The sequence below is a fragment of the Cervus canadensis genome, chromosome 15, assembly GCF_019320065.1.
Source record: "Cervus canadensis isolate Bull #8, Minnesota chromosome 15, ASM1932006v1, whole genome shotgun sequence".
Taxonomy (NCBI): Eukaryota; Metazoa; Chordata; class Mammalia; order Artiodactyla; family Cervidae; genus Cervus; species Cervus canadensis.
The window spans coordinates 11,008,962-11,027,431 of NC_057400.1; the positions used below are offsets into that span (position 1 = coordinate 11,008,962).

General features: G+C 35.8%; 1 protein-coding gene across 2 annotated transcripts in view; it reads right to left on the reverse strand.

Annotated features, from left to right (window-relative positions):
* DPP10 (dipeptidyl peptidase like 10) overlaps window positions 1-18,470 on the reverse strand; it is a 716,172-nt gene that overhangs the window by 320,019 nt on the left and 377,683 nt on the right. For both annotated transcript variants that reach the window (XM_043488102.1, XM_043488101.1), the window contains one exon: window positions 16,390-16,464. In XM_043488102.1, the coding sequence (XP_043344037.1) occupies window positions 16,390-16,464 (75 nt within the window). The remainder of the gene's footprint in view (window positions 1-16,389; window positions 16,465-18,470) is intronic.

Here is an 18,470-nt window from a genome sequence, read left to right on the forward strand (position 1 = left end):
ATGAAGATAAAAGTGTTTTATATCACAAAGGTTTGGGGTAAATTGCAATTTAGGTTATTTGAACAAAATCTTGATGCTTAGTATGACAATATTTTGTCTATACAGTATCTCTCAAGATATTCTAATAATTGTGTTTAAATGAAAGAAAGATCTATGCATGACAAAAAAGACTTGAAATGAACAAATATATTAATAATGGTTTTCTCTAAAAGAGGTAAATACAGGCATTATATTGTACATGAGACAGGGATCAAGACTATCCCCAAGAAAAAGAAATGCAAACAGGGAAAACGGTTGTCTGAGGCAGTCTTGCAAATAGCTATGAAAAGAAGAGAAGAAGAAGGCAAAGGAGAAAAGGAAAGATATACCCATTTCAGTTCAGAGTTCCAAAGAATAGCAAGGAGAGAAAAGAAAGCCACCCTCAGTGATCAATGCAAAGAAAACAATAGAGGAAAACAATACAATAGGAAAGACTAGAGATCTCATTAAGGAAATTAGAGATACCAAGGGACATTTTCATGCAAAGATGGGCACAATAAAGGACAGAAATGTTATGGACCTAACAGATGCAGAAGATATTAAGAAGAGGTGGCAAGAATACACAGTAGAACTATATAAAAGAGATCTTCATGACACAGATAATTAAGATGGTATGATAACTCACCTAGAGCCAGACATCCTGGAATACGAAGTGAAGTGGGCCTTAGGAAGCATCACTATGAACAAAGCTAGTGGAGGTGATGGAATTTCAGCTGAGCTATTTCAAATCTTAAAAGATGATGCTATGAAAGTGCTGAACTCAATATGTCAGCAAATTTGGAAAACTCAGCAGTGGCCATGAGTCACAATGAAAAGGTCAGTTTTCATTCCAATCCCAAAGAAAGGCAATGCCAAAGAATGCTCAAACTACTGCACAATTTCACTCATCTCACATGCTAGTAAAGTAATGCTCCAAATTCTCCAAGCCAGGCTTCAACAGTACGTGAACCATGAACTTCCAGATGTTCAAGCTGGTTTTAGAAAAGGCAGAGGCCCCAAGATCAAATTGCCAATATCCTCTGGATCATCAAAAAAGCAAGAGTTCCAGAAAAAAATCTATTTCTACTTTATTGACTATGCCAAAGCATTTGACTGTGTGGATCACAACAAACTGTGGAATATTCATAAAGAGATGGGAATACCAGACAACCTGACCTGCCTCCCGAGAAATCTGTGTGCAGGTCAGGAAGCAACAGTTAGAACTGGACATGGAACAACAGACTGGTTCCAAATAGGGAAAGGAGTACGTCAAGGCTGTATATCATCACCCTGCTTATCTAACTTATATGCAGAGTACATCATGAGAAATGCTGGATTGGATGAAGCACAAGCTGGAATCAAGATTGCCAGGAGAAAGATCAATAACCTCAGATATGCAGATGACACCACATTTATGGCAGAAAGTGAAGAAGAACTAAAGAGCCTCTTGATGAAATGAAAGAGGAGAGGGAAAAATTGGCTTAAAATTCAACATTCAGAAAACTAAGATCATGGCATCTGGTTCCATCATTGCATGGCAAATAGATGGGGAAACAGTGGAAACAGTGACAGACTTTAATTTGGGGGGCTCCAAAATCACTGCAGATGGTGACTGCAGCCACGAAATGAAGAGACATTTCCTCCCTGGAAGAAAAGTTATGACCAACCTAGACAGCATCTTAAAAAGCAGAGATATTACATTGCCAACAAAGGTCTGTCTAGTTAAAGCTATTGTTTGTCCAGTAGTCATGTATGGATGTGAGAGTTGGGCTATAAAGAAAGCTGAGCACAGAAGAATTGATGCTTTTGAACTGTGGTGTTGGAGAAGACTCTTGAGAGCCCCTTGAACAGCAGGGAGAGCTAACCAGTCCATCCTAACAGAAATCAGTCCTGAATATTCATTGGAAGGACTGATGCTGAAGCTGAAACTCCAATAATCTGGCCACCTGATGCGAAGAACTGACTCACTGAAAAGACCCCAATACTGGGAAAGATTGAAGGCGAGAGGAGAAGGGGATGACAGAGGATGAGATGGTTTGATGTCATCACTGATTCAATGGACATGAGTTTGAGTCAACTCTGGGAGTTGGTGATGGACAGGGAAGCCTGGCGTGCTGCAGTCCATGAGGGCTCAATGAGTTGGACATGACTGAGTGACTGAAATGAACTGAACTGAACAGGCATGATAATCATCTTCATGTATTTCAGTATTTTCAGATTCTCTATATTGCACATTGGGCTTCTCCAATGACTCAGTGGCAAAGAAGATGACTGCAATGCAGCAGATGTAGGAGAAGAGCGTTTGATCCCTGGATGGGAAAGATTCCCTGGATGAGGAAATGGAAATCCATTCCAGTATCCTTGCCTGGAAAGTCCCATGGACAGAGGAGCCTGGCGGGCTACAGTCTAAAAGTCACAAAGAGTCAGACATGACTAAGCAGAGACATACTATACATTACTTTCAAAATCAAAGTCAAATAAATGCTATGTGGTTGAAATAATGATACACTGATAAATACATTTATAGCTACTACATAAATGAGGTTTTATAAATGCTATCTTCCTTAAATTAGGTTTCCTTCCTACCTCCATCATTCCTTCCCTCTCTCACTGCCTTCCTTCCTTTCCTTCTTCTTTCTTTTCTTTCTTTTTTTGGCTCTTAGTATTCTTCTTTTTCAACCAAGGGAAAAAAATCCAAAATTGATGTTAATATTTTTTTCATGCCTTATTATCTCTCTTTAGCAAGGAGGAGGTTAATTAGAAAGGCTGGTTTAGTAACAGCAGCAACAATGGAACAAAGAAGGTACTTTCTATGGGCACTGGAAGGCAGAGGCTCTCAGAGTCCAAATACATGGGATTCCAAGTTCTGTATATTTGAATACTGTCACTTTCCTAGGCTGTGATTTCCCTGTGTTTCTTATTAATAGGATTATTTGAAATATTAGTGCTCCCCAAGTGCATGAGTATTAATAGCTTAGATAATTCCATGATCAGATCATACATTCCCATAAACTTCTTAAATATGTGTCTATAATTGTAAAGCACTGAAGTATTAAGACTCAGAATTTAATTAGATAATTGTCTAGAGAAGAGTTACTTTTCAGACAGTAGTGCGTGCTGAATTCATGGTACACTGAATTACATCTTAGTTAAAATAGATATTTATCATAAAGAAGGTCTTGTCTACAAGACTAGTAGAAACATAAACTAAAGTGAATACATATAACTCTAGAGACATACAAGACTGCTCTTCTGCAGAGCATTGACTTTGGAGGACAGACGTCAACAGTCTCTGCAGCACATGTGTAACTGATTTGTTCCTTCTGTTAGACATGGTTGGAAAGATTTGTTCCTTTTTTTCGTTTTGCTTTGCTTTTTAGAAAGAGCTTATTTTCATGAAGATTTATCTCCTCTTATGTATAAAGGACAGTTCTAATTATGCCTGAATGAAAGTAAATGTAATTAAAGTTTCTGACCCCAAACATAAGACATAGTAAGGATGTTGGCAATTAAAGGAAATAGTTAATTTAGCTATTTATTAGTCTATTTAATGTGCAAGATTAATTCAAACAGTAAGAAAACTATATTAAAGGGTTTTTAAATGTTTGTTTCCATTATTTATTGTTTTACTTAAATACATATTTATACATGTATTATACTACTGGCTTTTCAGAGACAGCTTAAAATGCAATTGTTAAATAATGAATGGACTAATACTTTCACTTGCCTAGGAATAATATATAAGGAAAACCTGATTTAAATGGTTAAAATTATGATTTAGCATCACTTGGAATAAAGGAAAAAATAACTTTGTCTGATATGGGACATGTCATATATGAAATGATAATTCTTAATCAAGATTTGATAAAATCTAGACTGAATTGTAGTTTGGAACACTAATTTTTTTCTTCAGGAATATTTTCAAATTAATGGTATCCAAGTGCATTCCATATTTATTTAGTTGACTATTTTTGAGAAATGATTTTTAAGAAGGAAATATAAAAATAAAATGCATAACCAGTAAGTCTGGAGAAATATAATAAATTCTACCTGAGTATTGCAAATAATTAATACACAATACAATTTCCATTTGTCTTTTAATCACTTAATTAGAATATAGTTGATATAATTGCCAATGAATGGCTAGATAATTATGACAGATTACAGAATAAACCTATGGAGATATGTAAGAACTTTCACAAAGTGGCAGTATGATCAAAAGACTAGGAGCTCTGGAGCTAGAAAGATGGGATTGAGTGTGAGCTCTGCAACTGGGAAGAGGGACCCTTATTTAAGTAAGTTAGTTAGCACCTTCGTAAAATATGTCACTGACTAAGGAACAAGGATTTTGACAGGTTTAAATTGACAGACTTCTCATAAAAGAGGCACTATTTGACTACTCAACAAAAGTTTGTTTGTCTACTAAAATCCCCTCCTGAAATAGGTGCTAAAAAAGAGGCAGGGAATAAATAGTAAAGGGAGTGATCAGAGACATAATCCAACACCAAAAATCTATGGTTCAGATACAAATTTTTTATAGTCCAAATATATAAACAGTGATGTATGCAGTGGAATGCTATGTAGTTGGGAAAATAAACCAGGTACTATCCTACTATTGAATAATATGGATATATGGCACAAACCTACTGGTGAGTAAAAGAAGACATACACAAAACAGTATACACTGTATGAAAAATATATATATACATATTTAAAAAATTGAACTAAAATAATGTAGGTTGTTAACAGCTTGAACTGTGACTGGAGGTGTCTGGTGACTGGAAAGGAACACAGTAATGTTTTGCTTCTTGATCTGGGTGATAGTCACAGAGATATGCTCAGCTGTAAAACTTCATCAGACTATCCTCACTGCATGTGCATAAAATTTAAGTATGAATAGTCCGGACTTACCTGGTGACTCAGAAGGTAAAAATCTGCCTGCCGTGCAGGAGACCCGGGTTTGATCCCTGGGTCAGGAAGATCCCCTGGAGAAGGAAATGGCAACCTGTTCCAGTATTCTTGCCTGGAGAATTCCATGGACAAAGGAGTGGTGGGCTATAGTCCATGGGGTCACAAGAGTCGGACGTGACTGAGGGACTAACACTTTCACTTTCAATTTGAATATAAACTCACCTACTTTCCTCCAAATTCCATACATTCCCCACCAAGCCATACCTAATTATAATATGGCAGAGTAAACATTAAGCATCAACCTTTAAGAGTAAATGATGCCAGAACAGTGGCCAGCATCAGAAAGGAACAACTGAACATTAAATCCAGGATTACATTATTTAGAAATACTAAAGAGAAAATGGCAAATTATCTTTCCTAAATGATTGTTTCTCTAAATCACTGCCATATACATGGTTAAGCTCTGGCTACGTAGGTCTTTTCCCAAGTAGAGCTCTTGAATTTGAAGGAATCAGTTCCCCCTGAATCTTGAGCTTTATCAGAATCACCTACAGGGCTTGTTACCCCAAGATCTTGGGTCTAATACGCACAATTTCTGCTTCAGTGGGCCTGGGAAGAGCCCAGTAATTTGCACTGTTAATAATTCTCAGGAGGTTCTAGTGCTGTTATTATGGGACTATATATTGAGAACTAGTGTTCCTGGAAAAAAAAAAAAAAAGAATGAATCTTGAGTCATATGCAAATTTGGGAATCTCCTTCGTTTTTGTATGTATTTTCATTAATAAAATAATATCAACTATTGTAAAGAGAAATGGTAAGGAATGAAGATATATAGGCACAGATTTTGGCACCGAGTAGGCACAGTACAAAAAAGCAGGTATTTTAATCTTTATTTCTTGTCTTTCCTTTGTTAGAAAACTGAAAAGTCTTCTTTAATAGGTGGAAGACACCAGTTCAGTTAAATTCAGTGGTTTATAAGCCTGGCTGACATGACAATCTCCTGAAGAGTTTTAAAATTCCAATGTTTGGGCTTTATGTCAAGACAATTAAATCAGGATTTCTGCAGGATAGAACTTAACCATCAATAATGTTTAAAACTCTCCAGGTGATTCTGATGTATAGCCAAGATTGATAATCATGGTTTTAGTTTCACAAACACTTGACTGTTTACTATGTGCCATTCACTTTGGAAAACTCTATGGGCATTAAAATGAATGAAGCAAAATTCTTGACTTTAAGGGTCTTATAGTTTAGTCAAGGGCACATACACATAATGGATATGTTCAATGAAACGACAGAAATATTAGATGTGAGTATATACCAGAAGCCATAAAGGCGTAGAGAAGTGCAACAAACCCTTGCCCAGCACTTTAAGGAAAAGTTTACCTGAGGTTCTGGCTTATTAATTCATAAATTATGTTTCTATTCACTCTTTTTTTTTCTCGAGTAACAGTGTGTCAAGTATTGTGTTAGATACAATTATGATTCTCAGTCACTCAGTCGTGTCTGACCCTTTGTGACCCCATAGACTGTAGCCCACCAGGCTCCCCATCCATGGGATTTCCCAGGCAAGAACACTGGAGCGAGTTGCCATTTCCTTCTCCAGGGGATCTTCCTGACCCAGGGGTCAAACCCGAGTCTTCTGCATTGAAGGCAGATTTTTTACCACTGAGCCACCTGGGAAACCCCTTAGACACAATTATAATTGTGACAAATTCTACAAAAGAGAGGAAGAGTATCATGAAAACTAAGATCATGGCATCTGGTCCCGTCACTTCATGGCAAAAAGATGGGGAAACAATGAAAACAGTGACAGACTTTATTTGTGTGGGGGGCCTCCAAAATCACTGCAGATGGTGACTGCAGCCATGAAATTAAAAGACACTTGCTCCTTGGAAGAAAAGTTATGACCAAACTAGACAGCATGTTAAAAAGCAGAGCCATGTTTTGCCAACAAAGGTCCATCTCGTCAAAGCTATAGTTTTTCCAGTAGTCATGTATGGATGTGGGAGTTGGACTATAAAGAAAGCTGAGCACCAAAGAATTGATGCTTTTGAACTGTGGTGTTGGAGAAGACTCTTGAGAGTCCCTTGAACAGCAGGGAGATCTAACCAGTCCATCCTAACAGAAATCAGTCCTGAATATTCATTGGAAGGACTGATGTTGAAGCTGAAACTCCAATACTTTGGCCACCTGATGCAAAGAACTGACTCATTTGAAAAGATCCTGATGCTGGGAAAGATTGAAGGTGGGAGGAGAAGGGGATGACAGAGGATAAGATGGTTTGATGGCATCACTGACTCAATGGACATGAGTTTGAGTAAGCTCTGGGAGTTGGTGATGGACAGGGAAGCCTGGCATGCTGCAGGCCATGGGGTTGCAAAGAGTCAGACATGACTGAGCGACTGAACTGAACTGACGAAATCAGAGAAGTTCTAGAACAGCCTGTATGTTTAAGGCATGCATGCTTGAGTGGGCATCTAAAGAATAAGTAGAAATTATCAATATGAAGAAAAAGGACAGGAGCTTGTTTCAGGCAGAAGAGTAGTGAAATCTCCATGATGGGAGGGAGCATGGTGATTTGAAGAACTAAAGGAAATCCAGAAGTGCTGAGAGCAAGGGGTGGGGGGGAGTAGGTTGTGGAAGATGAGGTTGAAATAGCAGGCAGGACCTTGTGGACTGTGTTATGACTTCCTTATCCCAAAAGCCTTAGGAAGATTTTAAACAGAGAATGGCAATCAGTTTTGTTTGTTTGTTTGTTTTGTTTTTAGGATCAGTTTAGCTTGAATGTAGGAAATCAATTCAAAGGAAGAAAAGGGACTTCCTTAATGGCCCGTTGGTTAAGACTCCATGCTTTCACGGCACACAGAATGGGCCGGTCCTTGGTCAGGGCAACTAGGATCCTGCATGCAGTGTGGCATGGCCAAAAAATAGGAAAAAAAAACAAGACAAAAACAAGGAAGAAGAGTGATTGAAAGAAAACCTGCTAAGGCTATGACATTCCTTCCAACAAGAGATGATGTAAGCATATTATTCACCCATTTCTTTTAATTGAAATATATTCCATATATCATTGTGTAAGTCTAATGAGTACATGTTAATTTATATATTGTAATATGACTGCCATTGTAGCAATAATTAGCACCTCTATCACATTACATAATTACGCTTTCTTTTTTAGTCCTTGGGATAATTAAGTTTTAGTCTCTTAGCAAGTTTGATAATTATCATATAATATTACTGTCTATATGTGCATTATAATCTCTAGGGTTTACTTGCTACTCCTTGTAAAGTTATCTCCTAAAATAACATCTTTCCTGCTCCCCCATCTGCCATTCCCTGGTAAATATCACTGTATTCTGTTTTCACAAGGTAGCATTATTTAAATTCTACATTTAAGTGATACCATTTGTCTTTCTCTATTTGTCTTTCAGTATTTGTCTTTCTCTCCAGGCTATTCATTCTTCTGTACCCCATCCTTCAGACAAGGACACAGATGTGAGAAACCAGGCAGGAAAGCTCTTGCTGAGTTACTGTAGAGTAATCAGTGTTCATAATAATTGCCATGAGCCAAGGAGAAAAGCATTTAGTGAGTTCTCTTTCTTTGGTCTAATAACACAGAAAATATACCATTTATCTCAACTACTGCTGCATTCCAAAAATAGCACCAGATAAACTTAATAATCTGGATATATGAGATGAGACTTATTTTAACTTTATTTTCCCTTTTATTAGGCAAGTTTAGTATCTTCCTTTTCAAGAAAAAGAAAAATATGTCAAAGATTATCTGATTCATGCCCCTTTCTCCAGAATTTCAGGAATATTACCTAAAGATTTATAAGTTTGATTTGCTTTGGAGTCTGTTTACAGGTAATATGGTCACTAACTGTGATGTCTACAGGGGTCAGATAGTTCCTGCAAGATGTGACAAGCAGTCTGGGAAAGAAAATAATCAAACAATCTGAAAGATTCCCTGCCATCACTAAAGCACTTCAGCAGAGGCACTGAGGCTTAAGCTCTACCATCACCAGCAGACTTCTCCTTTGGAAAGGGGCAGAGGGATAACCATCACCCTTACATGCTAAAGGATCATAGGATCACTCCAATGTGCCTGTGCAGAGGGCAATCTTTCCAGAAAATCAGGCTCTGCCTCCCTACAATAAGACTCATCTTCCTCTTACCCCACTATCTACCTCTTTTTCCGATAAATTGGTGTAATATATATCTTAAAGCCTCTACCATGCTGTAAAATTCTTACAGCCAAACAGCATTCATCCTGATGTGCCTACAGATTACTACAGACAATGAGAACAGAACATTTTCAAATTTTATGGTGCAAAATAATGACCTGGGAACCATGTTACATGCCCAAACCATAAGAAACATTCATCCGGTCAGAAAAATAAAAGTGACTTCTTACTTTGTTGAAATTACCTTTTTGATATTGTGGAAAACAAATAATGGGTTGGCTCAAAAGTTTGTTTGAGTTTTTCCATAAGATGTTAGGAAAAACCCAAACAAACTTCTTGGCCAAGCCAATAATGGTGGAACTAGTATTCATATTATCATATTTGAGTTAATTAACAGTCATGCATCTCAAGAGAAAAGATTTATCCCAAGTTCAGTAAAAATTGACATTGATACAAAAATGAATATTATTTTTGCTTCTTTGCAAAGACTAAAAAATTATTGGTTTAAATTTACATGATTTATTTACTATGCAACTCTTGATGCAGATTCTTAAAAAAAATGTCCATAACCCTATATTATTAATCATAGTTGCTTTGTGACTATGGATAATTATAGTCTGTTAAAATAGTACAAGTTAACATGAAAAAAAGTCTAAGAAAGAATCATACTCTTCATAGCTTAGATGCCAACTTAAGCTCTGAATAAAGCATTTCAAAGTCAGTAACCTAGTGTTTCAAAGCATGACACACAGAGGAACTCAGTAGTTGACTGAGAACATACTTTCTAAATTTGGCCTACACTCAATTATTGACATTTGGGCCCAACTGAGGACATCCGTAGAGAAGGAAATCTAAATTAGCTCTTCCCTTTAGGACCCCCTGACTCCAAAATAACAATGCTGCATCCTGTACACACAGTGACTCTCACAAAATCCTGGATGCAGGATTGTCAACATGTGAGGTTTTTCTCTACACCAGGAAATTTTTCAGGATGGTAAATTTGAGTAACTTTGAGAAGAATTAAAAAGCAAAGATATTACTTTGCCGACAAAGGTCCATCTAGTCAGAGCTATGGTTTTTCCAGTAGTCATGTATGGATGTAAGAGTTGGACTATAAAGAAAGCTGAGTGCCAAAGAATTGATGCTTTTGAACTGTGGTGCTGGAGAAGACTCTTAAGAGTCCCTTGGACTGCAAGGATATACAACCAGTCTATCCTAAACAACATCTGCCCTGAATATTCTTTGGAAGGACTGATGCTGCAGATGAAACTCCAACAATTTGGCCAGATGATGCAAAGAACTGACTCACTGGAAAAGACCCTGATGCTGGGAAAGATTAAAGGCAAGAAGAGAAGGGGACGACAGAGGATGAGATGGTTGGATGGTTTCACTGACTCAATGGACATGAGTTTGAGTAAGCTCCAGGAGTTGGTGATGGACAGGGAAGCCTGGCATGCTGTAGTCCATGGGGTCGCAACTCAGTCAGACACGACTGAATGACTGAACTGAACTGAGAAATATTCGTATTTTCCCCTTCTTCCATATTGTCATGGGAAAACTGAAGACATGTGTGGCGCTCATGATAGTTTATTGTGTTGGGTGGTCTTCTCATAATACATTGAAAATGTCTCTGTGGAGTTTTCCATTTGGGGAAGATTGGTTTTGATTACATTCACTCATAAGAAAGATAAGTCTTTCTATTATTAATATCATTATAAGGAGAGGATTTTGATCACTTGTCACCATAAACAGTTGCAAGTAAAACAGAATGAATATTTACACACAAAATGTATACAAATAGAAAAAATATAATTACATATTTAACATATTGGTGAGCAGATCTCTGAGCCTACAAAAAAAAGTCAAGATAACAAAGTGAAAAATAAATTTGATCACAAAATTCAATATTTCTTCAAGTCAAAAAATAATTAAAGCCAAAAAATTGATGATATATTTAAGTAAATGGTAATAAAATTAATAATTGAATTATACACAAGGAAGTTTAAACAATACTAAGACTACAAAAGATAAAAAAATGGAGTAAATAAACATGTTATTCACAATAAAACTAAAGAAAAAACCCTGAGAATAATAGTTAAATTGTTACTTAAATACATACTAAAATATATGTGTATATTTATAGTGTTTATATGGGTACAAATAAATGGATATATATTGAGTATACTTACTTTTATATATGATTATATAAATATATGTAAGAGACTACAGTCACAAGAAACATGCCTCGGGAGATGGATTTGCTTGAGTAAAATGCTAGACCGTAACAGATAAAATTTGGGGGCTTGAGTATACTCGTGTGTAGTGTAGAGTAAGGGAGTTAGAGAAGGCTAGGTTCGGAAAAGAACGAGACTTTACAGGGACGGATCACCTTTAATGAGGCGAGAAGGGAAAGCAGTCAGATTAGTTAGCTGCTGTGCTAACCCAAGAAAAGAGTAAGTATACATAGGCATATATGTGGAAATCCACTGTCTTAAGGGGGCCTGTTCTCCTCCAAGGTTGTTTGGAGTAGTTATCTCTTAAACGTCTGGGGCAAGGAATTCTGGAGATCAGCCAGAGGCTGGACTGGCTGGGAGCTGGGCATAATCAACCTAAATGTCCATTTTTTTTCTTCGGGTGAGAGAGTTCTTTGTGTTGCATACAGTGGCGGGGAGGCCCTGGAGGGGAGTTTTCACTCCAGGCTATTTTGAGCCCTGTAACTTTCCTTTATGTAGGATGAATATGAAATATTTGGGGACTATGTTAACCAGCCTCTAAGTTGGTCTCCCCAAGTCCTCACCATCTGGTAGTCCCTCCAGCACTGAATTAGACCTGACTCATGTGACCAAAAAAATAAATAAATAAAGTGAAAGTAACATATTTCCATCTTTATCTTCTGCCTACTCACCCTGGGACGATCCCAGTACCACGTCATGGGGACACTCAAGTTGCACTGAAGCGAGTTTCATGTGGAGAAACCTGTGGCCTCACGCCATCAGCAAGCACCAGTTAACCACGCTCTACCTTGGCTGTATACCTTCCAGCCTCAGTCAAGCCATCAGATGATTGCAGCCCCAGCTGATACCTGACTGCAACATCATTAAAGCAAGAACCAACCACCTAAGCCAATCCCCAGTTCCTTATACACATAAACTGTGAAAAAAGATTTTTTTTTTCCAAAGTCACTAAGTTTCAGGTAATTTATTGCATAGTAAAATGAAACTAATACAGACGGTATGTATGTATGTGTGATGTGTGTGGGTATGTGTGATGTGTGTGTGTATGTGTGGGTGTAAATGCATCTAATTAGTAGTTAGGCTGTATATAATCTATGAACTTAATAATTACTCTTTCTTTAAGATAAAGTTATTTGTTACTAAAGATGGTAATATAACAGATTATGCAGTGCCTAAGAGCAGTATACATCACACAACCATTTGGAAAACATTTTTTCAATATATAACAAGACTCTTAAAATATTTTATATCTGAATCCCTATTTCAAACAATAAAAAAACAATTATTTGAAATATATCAGCCACTTAAATATAAGGAATAAAACTATAAAACTCTCAGAAGAAATCCTAAGGTTAAAATTTCATGACCTTGAATTTGGCAATGTATTCTTTGATATAGTAACAAAAAGCATGTGTAATAAGAGAAAAAAAATAGATAAATCATACTTCACCAGAATTTTTAAAATGTATGCACCAAAGGACATTATCAAAAAAGTGAAAAGACAATATACCAAGTAGAAGAAAATATTTGCAAGCCTTATGTTTGATGATGATCTGCTATCTGGAATGTCTGAATAGCTCTCAAACTCAACTACAATAGGAAAGAAAAAAAAAAAAAAGGTAACAGACATGAATAGGCATTTCTCCAAAAAAGAAACCACAAAAGACACACAAGCATATTAAAATACACTTAACATCATTAGTCTAATTAGGGAGGTTTACACCTAAATCTCAATGAGATACCAATTAGGATAGTTATTATAAGAAGAATGGAAAATAACAGCAACTGGTGAGGATTCAGACTGGTATATTTACACGTTGCCAGTATGAATGTAAAATGGTGCAGCAATTTTAGAAAATTGTTTAGTGGTTTCTCAAAAAGATAAACAGAGTTATCATATTACCTAGTGATTCTATACCTCAATATATTTACCTCTAAAGATAAAAATAAGTAATCAAACAACTTATTGTGCACAAATGTTCACAGCACCTCTATTTATAATGGTCAAAAGGTGGGGAAAAAAGCCAAATAACCTTCCATGGATGAATGGATAAACAAACATGGTACATACATATAATGAAATAGTATTCAACCATAAAAAGGAATGAAGTATTAATATGTATTATAATTCAGATAAACCTAAAAAATAGGTGGAAGAAACAAGATGAAAGGCCATATACTCCATGATTCTATTCTTGTAAAATATCCAAAATAAGTGAATTCATAGGCAGAAATCAGATTCGTGATTATCAGAGAGTAGGGTAGGGAAGAATGAGGAATTACTGATTAATGGGAATAGGATTTTCTTTTGGGATGATTAAATCGTTTTGGAATCAAATAGAGAGTGTTTGAACAGTACTGTGAATGTATTAAATATCACTGAATTGTACATTTTAATATAGTTAATTTTGTTAACTATTGTGAATTTCAGTTCAGTTAAAATTTTGTTATATCTTTTCATTCATAAACTCCTTTTATAAAAATGGATCCCATAAAATATTAATTCAAGAAAAGGGGGATACACCCAAAAACAGTTTCAAAACTGCCTAAAACAATGCTTTATATGTGATAATTCCTGTTTCTCTACTTTTTTATATACAGGGAGATAAAAGGAATAAAACACACCAAAATAATTTGAGTGGATGTGTTTTGGTTGGTTGGAATTTATATGAACGTTTTCCCTGTTTCTGTTAATGGGCATTATCTGTGTGTACACACACACTGACAGACACACCATGTAATCACAGCATTTAATTTCTTTAAAACCAATGACCCCAAATTGCCATCTCAGGGTACACCATGATTTCTATTAAATTGTCTTTAATTTGGATTCAACAAAATTTATAGGTTTATTTTCTTTTCCTCACTAAATTGTCAGTCTCTGGGCTAGTCTGAATTGACTGCTATACCTCAAAGACTTAATGTTGCTTCCAAGAAGCCTCATGTAGTCTGCCCACCCGGAATGTTTTTCTATTCATCCTTACCTATTTGACTCTCAGAGCCCAACCCATGCTTCCTCTCTATCATGATTATCTTGCATGGATTTTTTTCTGTTGTTTAATATCACCATGCCTATAACACACCCTTCAAGGCTCTATGTGGATATAAGTGTTTGAGTGGAATCACCTCTAACTGATTGTATGTTTCTTAAAGGAGAAGTTCCAATTTTGTGTGTGCCTATAGGTGCACATACCACACCCTGCAGAATGTATAGTCCAGGAGTTTGTACTTAATAGATGATGAATAAATAAGAATATATGAATGAAGTATAGAAGATTATGAAATTTCATTTGATCATTTTTTACTTATTAAATGAGCTTCCTCTCACTTCCAAAGGCTATGTCAATAATATATTTTCATTCTTTCTGAAATTAAGCAAAAATATAAAAGGGGGTTATTAAGATTGATCTATAGGTATATTTTTGGTGTTAATTATATTTTCACATAATTCTGATATATTTTGCCCCAGTATCCAAAGTCAACCTAATTTTGCATATTACATTCCAGAGTAGCTAAGTGTGACCCAGTTGATATACAGTTTAAGAAAATTTTCCTGGCTATAGATATGAAATATTTTCTGCTATATATTTTCTATAAGTTTTATAAATTACAATTTTACATTTAAATCCATAACACATTTCGAGATTTTACATAATGTGAAAATTAAGTTAGTGTATTTATGGGGTTTTTGCTTGCTTGATTTGCCCATGGATGTCCAGCTGCTTCAGGACCATTTGTTGAAAGTACTATCTTTCCGCCATTGAATTGCTTTTGCACTTCTGTCAAAAATCAGTTAGGCAGATTTGGATGTGTCTATTTTTGAGTTCTATTTTCTGTTTCATTGATCAGTGTGTTTATCCTTCTGCTAGTTCTATATGTCTTAATTATGGTAGTTACTGAAAGCTATATAGCAGTCATTTTAATTAAAACTCTTTAGATAAATATGTTCAAAAACTTGGGGATATTGTATTATTTTTGCTTCTGAAACTTAAGCGCTTTTCCTACATGGTTTTCAAAATCTCAATGAATAGAGAGAACACAGAACAAAAGTGAAGGAAAAGGGTCAAATTTTATAACAGAAAAAAATGTCTTTGATTACAATCTCCTTGCCTTTTGTAGTGTAAATTAATTATTATAAATAAGAAACATAAACTTGTCTAAAAATTTAGCACATGTATATTTCAAAAGACTAAAACCATCAAGGAGAGGGTTCTTTGAACTGTAAAAGGTCATGTGCTCAGAGGCTTTCAATGCATTATATGAAGCTTTCTGCTTTAAGTCTATAAATTTTTATTATCTGCCTTAAACCACACAAAACTTCCTTGAATAATTTCCAGTCATTTATTTTCTAAAGAAACTAATCTGCTGAACTGCCTTCTCAACATTTACTTTGCTTTTTAACAGTGAGAATTACATCTGAGTACAAGATACTCCACAACCAGGCATATTACTCTAATTGTGCTATAGAGCTGACATGGGATAATGAAACGCTAATTGCAATTAGAACATTTTATTTATTCAGAATTAATCCCTTTCCTTATCCCACTTTCAGAATTTTCTACAACTGCAGTGTTATGCTCAAACACCACCAAAGAATCCATTGACCATAAACTGAATTGATGTTTCCACCAGTCCCCTCCAACAGAACACACTGCAGCTCAGGGAAGAGCTATTAGGAAATTCCCTAATCCACATATACTTATGACAATTAAGTAGATATTAAGGCTTATGTGAGAATATCAAAAGCCCCCATTTTTTGGATTTGCTGAGTTTGCCACACTCCCCACTAAAAGAGATGGCCTTGTATCTAGCCAGGACCTTGCAGATTGCTCCAGTAATTTACTAGCTAGGTATGAAAGAAAAGACAGTATCACCAACATTCTCTTGTGCCATCTTAGGTATCAATAATCACCAGTAGCTATTGGATATGCCAAATAGCTCAAATTTCTAGTTAAGTATATGACAAGGAAAACTATGAACTGTTACTTGAGTGCACCACAAATAAAACATTTTTGCAAAGAAGTTAATTCCTTTACCTGTTTGACATCATACGCCAGAAGAACATATTTTAAATCTGGTGAAACTGAATGTCTTGATGCTTTGAAGGTTACCTGAAAGTAAAAATAAACAATTATTTTAAAACATTTAATAACAGGAAGATTAATAAGCATTTAGATATGTAAATATTAAAAATATCTCCATTATCCTCATAATACTGTAAAATAAGCATTGTCATTCACACTTTAAGTCTAAACGGTCATGCACACAGATGGACATAAAAACTTGGAAGAGCTTATATTAGACATTTCATTAAGAAAAATATTTGCCCCATATGTCCCCTACATTTTAACACTTATAGACTAAGTTAATATTTTCATTATAGAAACAAAAACAAAACATCATTGAACTTCTTAAAAGTAATCAAAATGCTTTTATATTTGCATGCTGGATTAATCAAAAGGAAAAGAAATAGTGGCATTCTGTGGTGTCATGATATTCTGTCTTTGCACTTTAGTTTTATCACTGGTTATATATTTATATTTTTGAAAAGACATATATTAAAGACAAAATCTCGTTAAAGAAAACTCCCAGAGTGAAGCAGATTTAGACACAAATGTTTTAATTATCTTTCTTACCATATATATATACATATATATATATATATATGGCATATACAGCTTCCCTGGTGGCTTAGATGGTAAAGAATCCTCCTAGATGTGGGAGACCTGGGTTCAATCCTGGATTGGGAAGATCCCTTGGAGAAGGGAATGGCTACCCACTCCAGTGTTCTTGCCTGGAGAATTCCATGGACAGAGGAGCCGGGCGGGCTACAGTCCATGGAGTCACAGAGTTGGACATGACTGAGTGACTTTCACTTTCAAGTACATACAAACTTGAAATGTGTTTATATCGTATATAAACAACTATGCTACAGATGTTCTATTTTGAGTCCTTCATTTTACCATTGAATAGATCTGATGTTGAAAAGAATTGAAAATAAGATGAAGGATAAATACATAGAGCGTGGAGAATTGATTTATTTTAAGTAGAATTTATATGTAACTTCAAATCTAGAGAAGGCCAGGAAATTGAGTTGATGCATCAAAAGCCTACAAAATACAAATACAAAAAATAAACTATATATGGATTTTAAGCAAACTAATTTTTAATGGTTTTTGCAGAGAAATACATTATAAATAATTGTATACAGGGCAGTTTCCACAACATTTCTTCAAAAAAAAAAAAGGATGAAGTCAAGGTTTTAGTACTTATAAATTTTCAAACATATTGGAAAGGATAGGAAACTCAGACTAACCAATATTTGGCAAACTGTCTGTGGTATAATAGAAATATGTATTTGGCCTTTTTTCTTGGCTCCTGACACAGAGCTTCTAAAATGCTTGGGAGACTTCCCTGGTGGTCCAGTAGTTGACACTCCAGGTTTCCTCTGCAGTGGGCATGGGTTCAATCTGTTTGGAAAATTAAGAACCCACATAGCCTGCAGCACCACCAGATAAACAAATAATTGAAATCTCTTAAAAATGATTTAAACAGTAAAATTCTTGGAATTTCTTGAGTGATAGGTCTTTTGTTATTGATAACTAGCCCACTTTGACCATATATGATAGAAGTTAATGAGATGACTCCAGATGTAGGGGTGAGGGGAGGGTGACTGACGAGATAGCTTCTGGATGGGGGCTGGTCACCAGAAGAACCACCCGCCTGGTTAGAGGGGTAGCACTTTGAACCCTACTTGGAGGTCAGGGAGGGTGGTGGCACTGGAGATGAAGTTTAATCACGTTGCCAGCAATTTAACCAACCAGTCCTAGCTAACAAAATCTCACTGAAAGCCTCTGAATGATGAGATCTGTAGACGCTTCCTTGATGATAAACAGTAGCAGGAAAGGGAGTGTCTCAACTCTGAGACAGAGACTATGCTTAGGACCCTTCTTCATTTACCCTATTTACCTCCTCATCTGGCTTTTCATTTGTATTCTTTATAACAAACAAGTGATCCTAACTATAGCTCTTTCTGTATCATTCTATCAAATTATCAAATTGGGGGCAGTCACTGTATATTTAGCCTGTGGGTTTCTCACTAATTCTGGGTAATTAG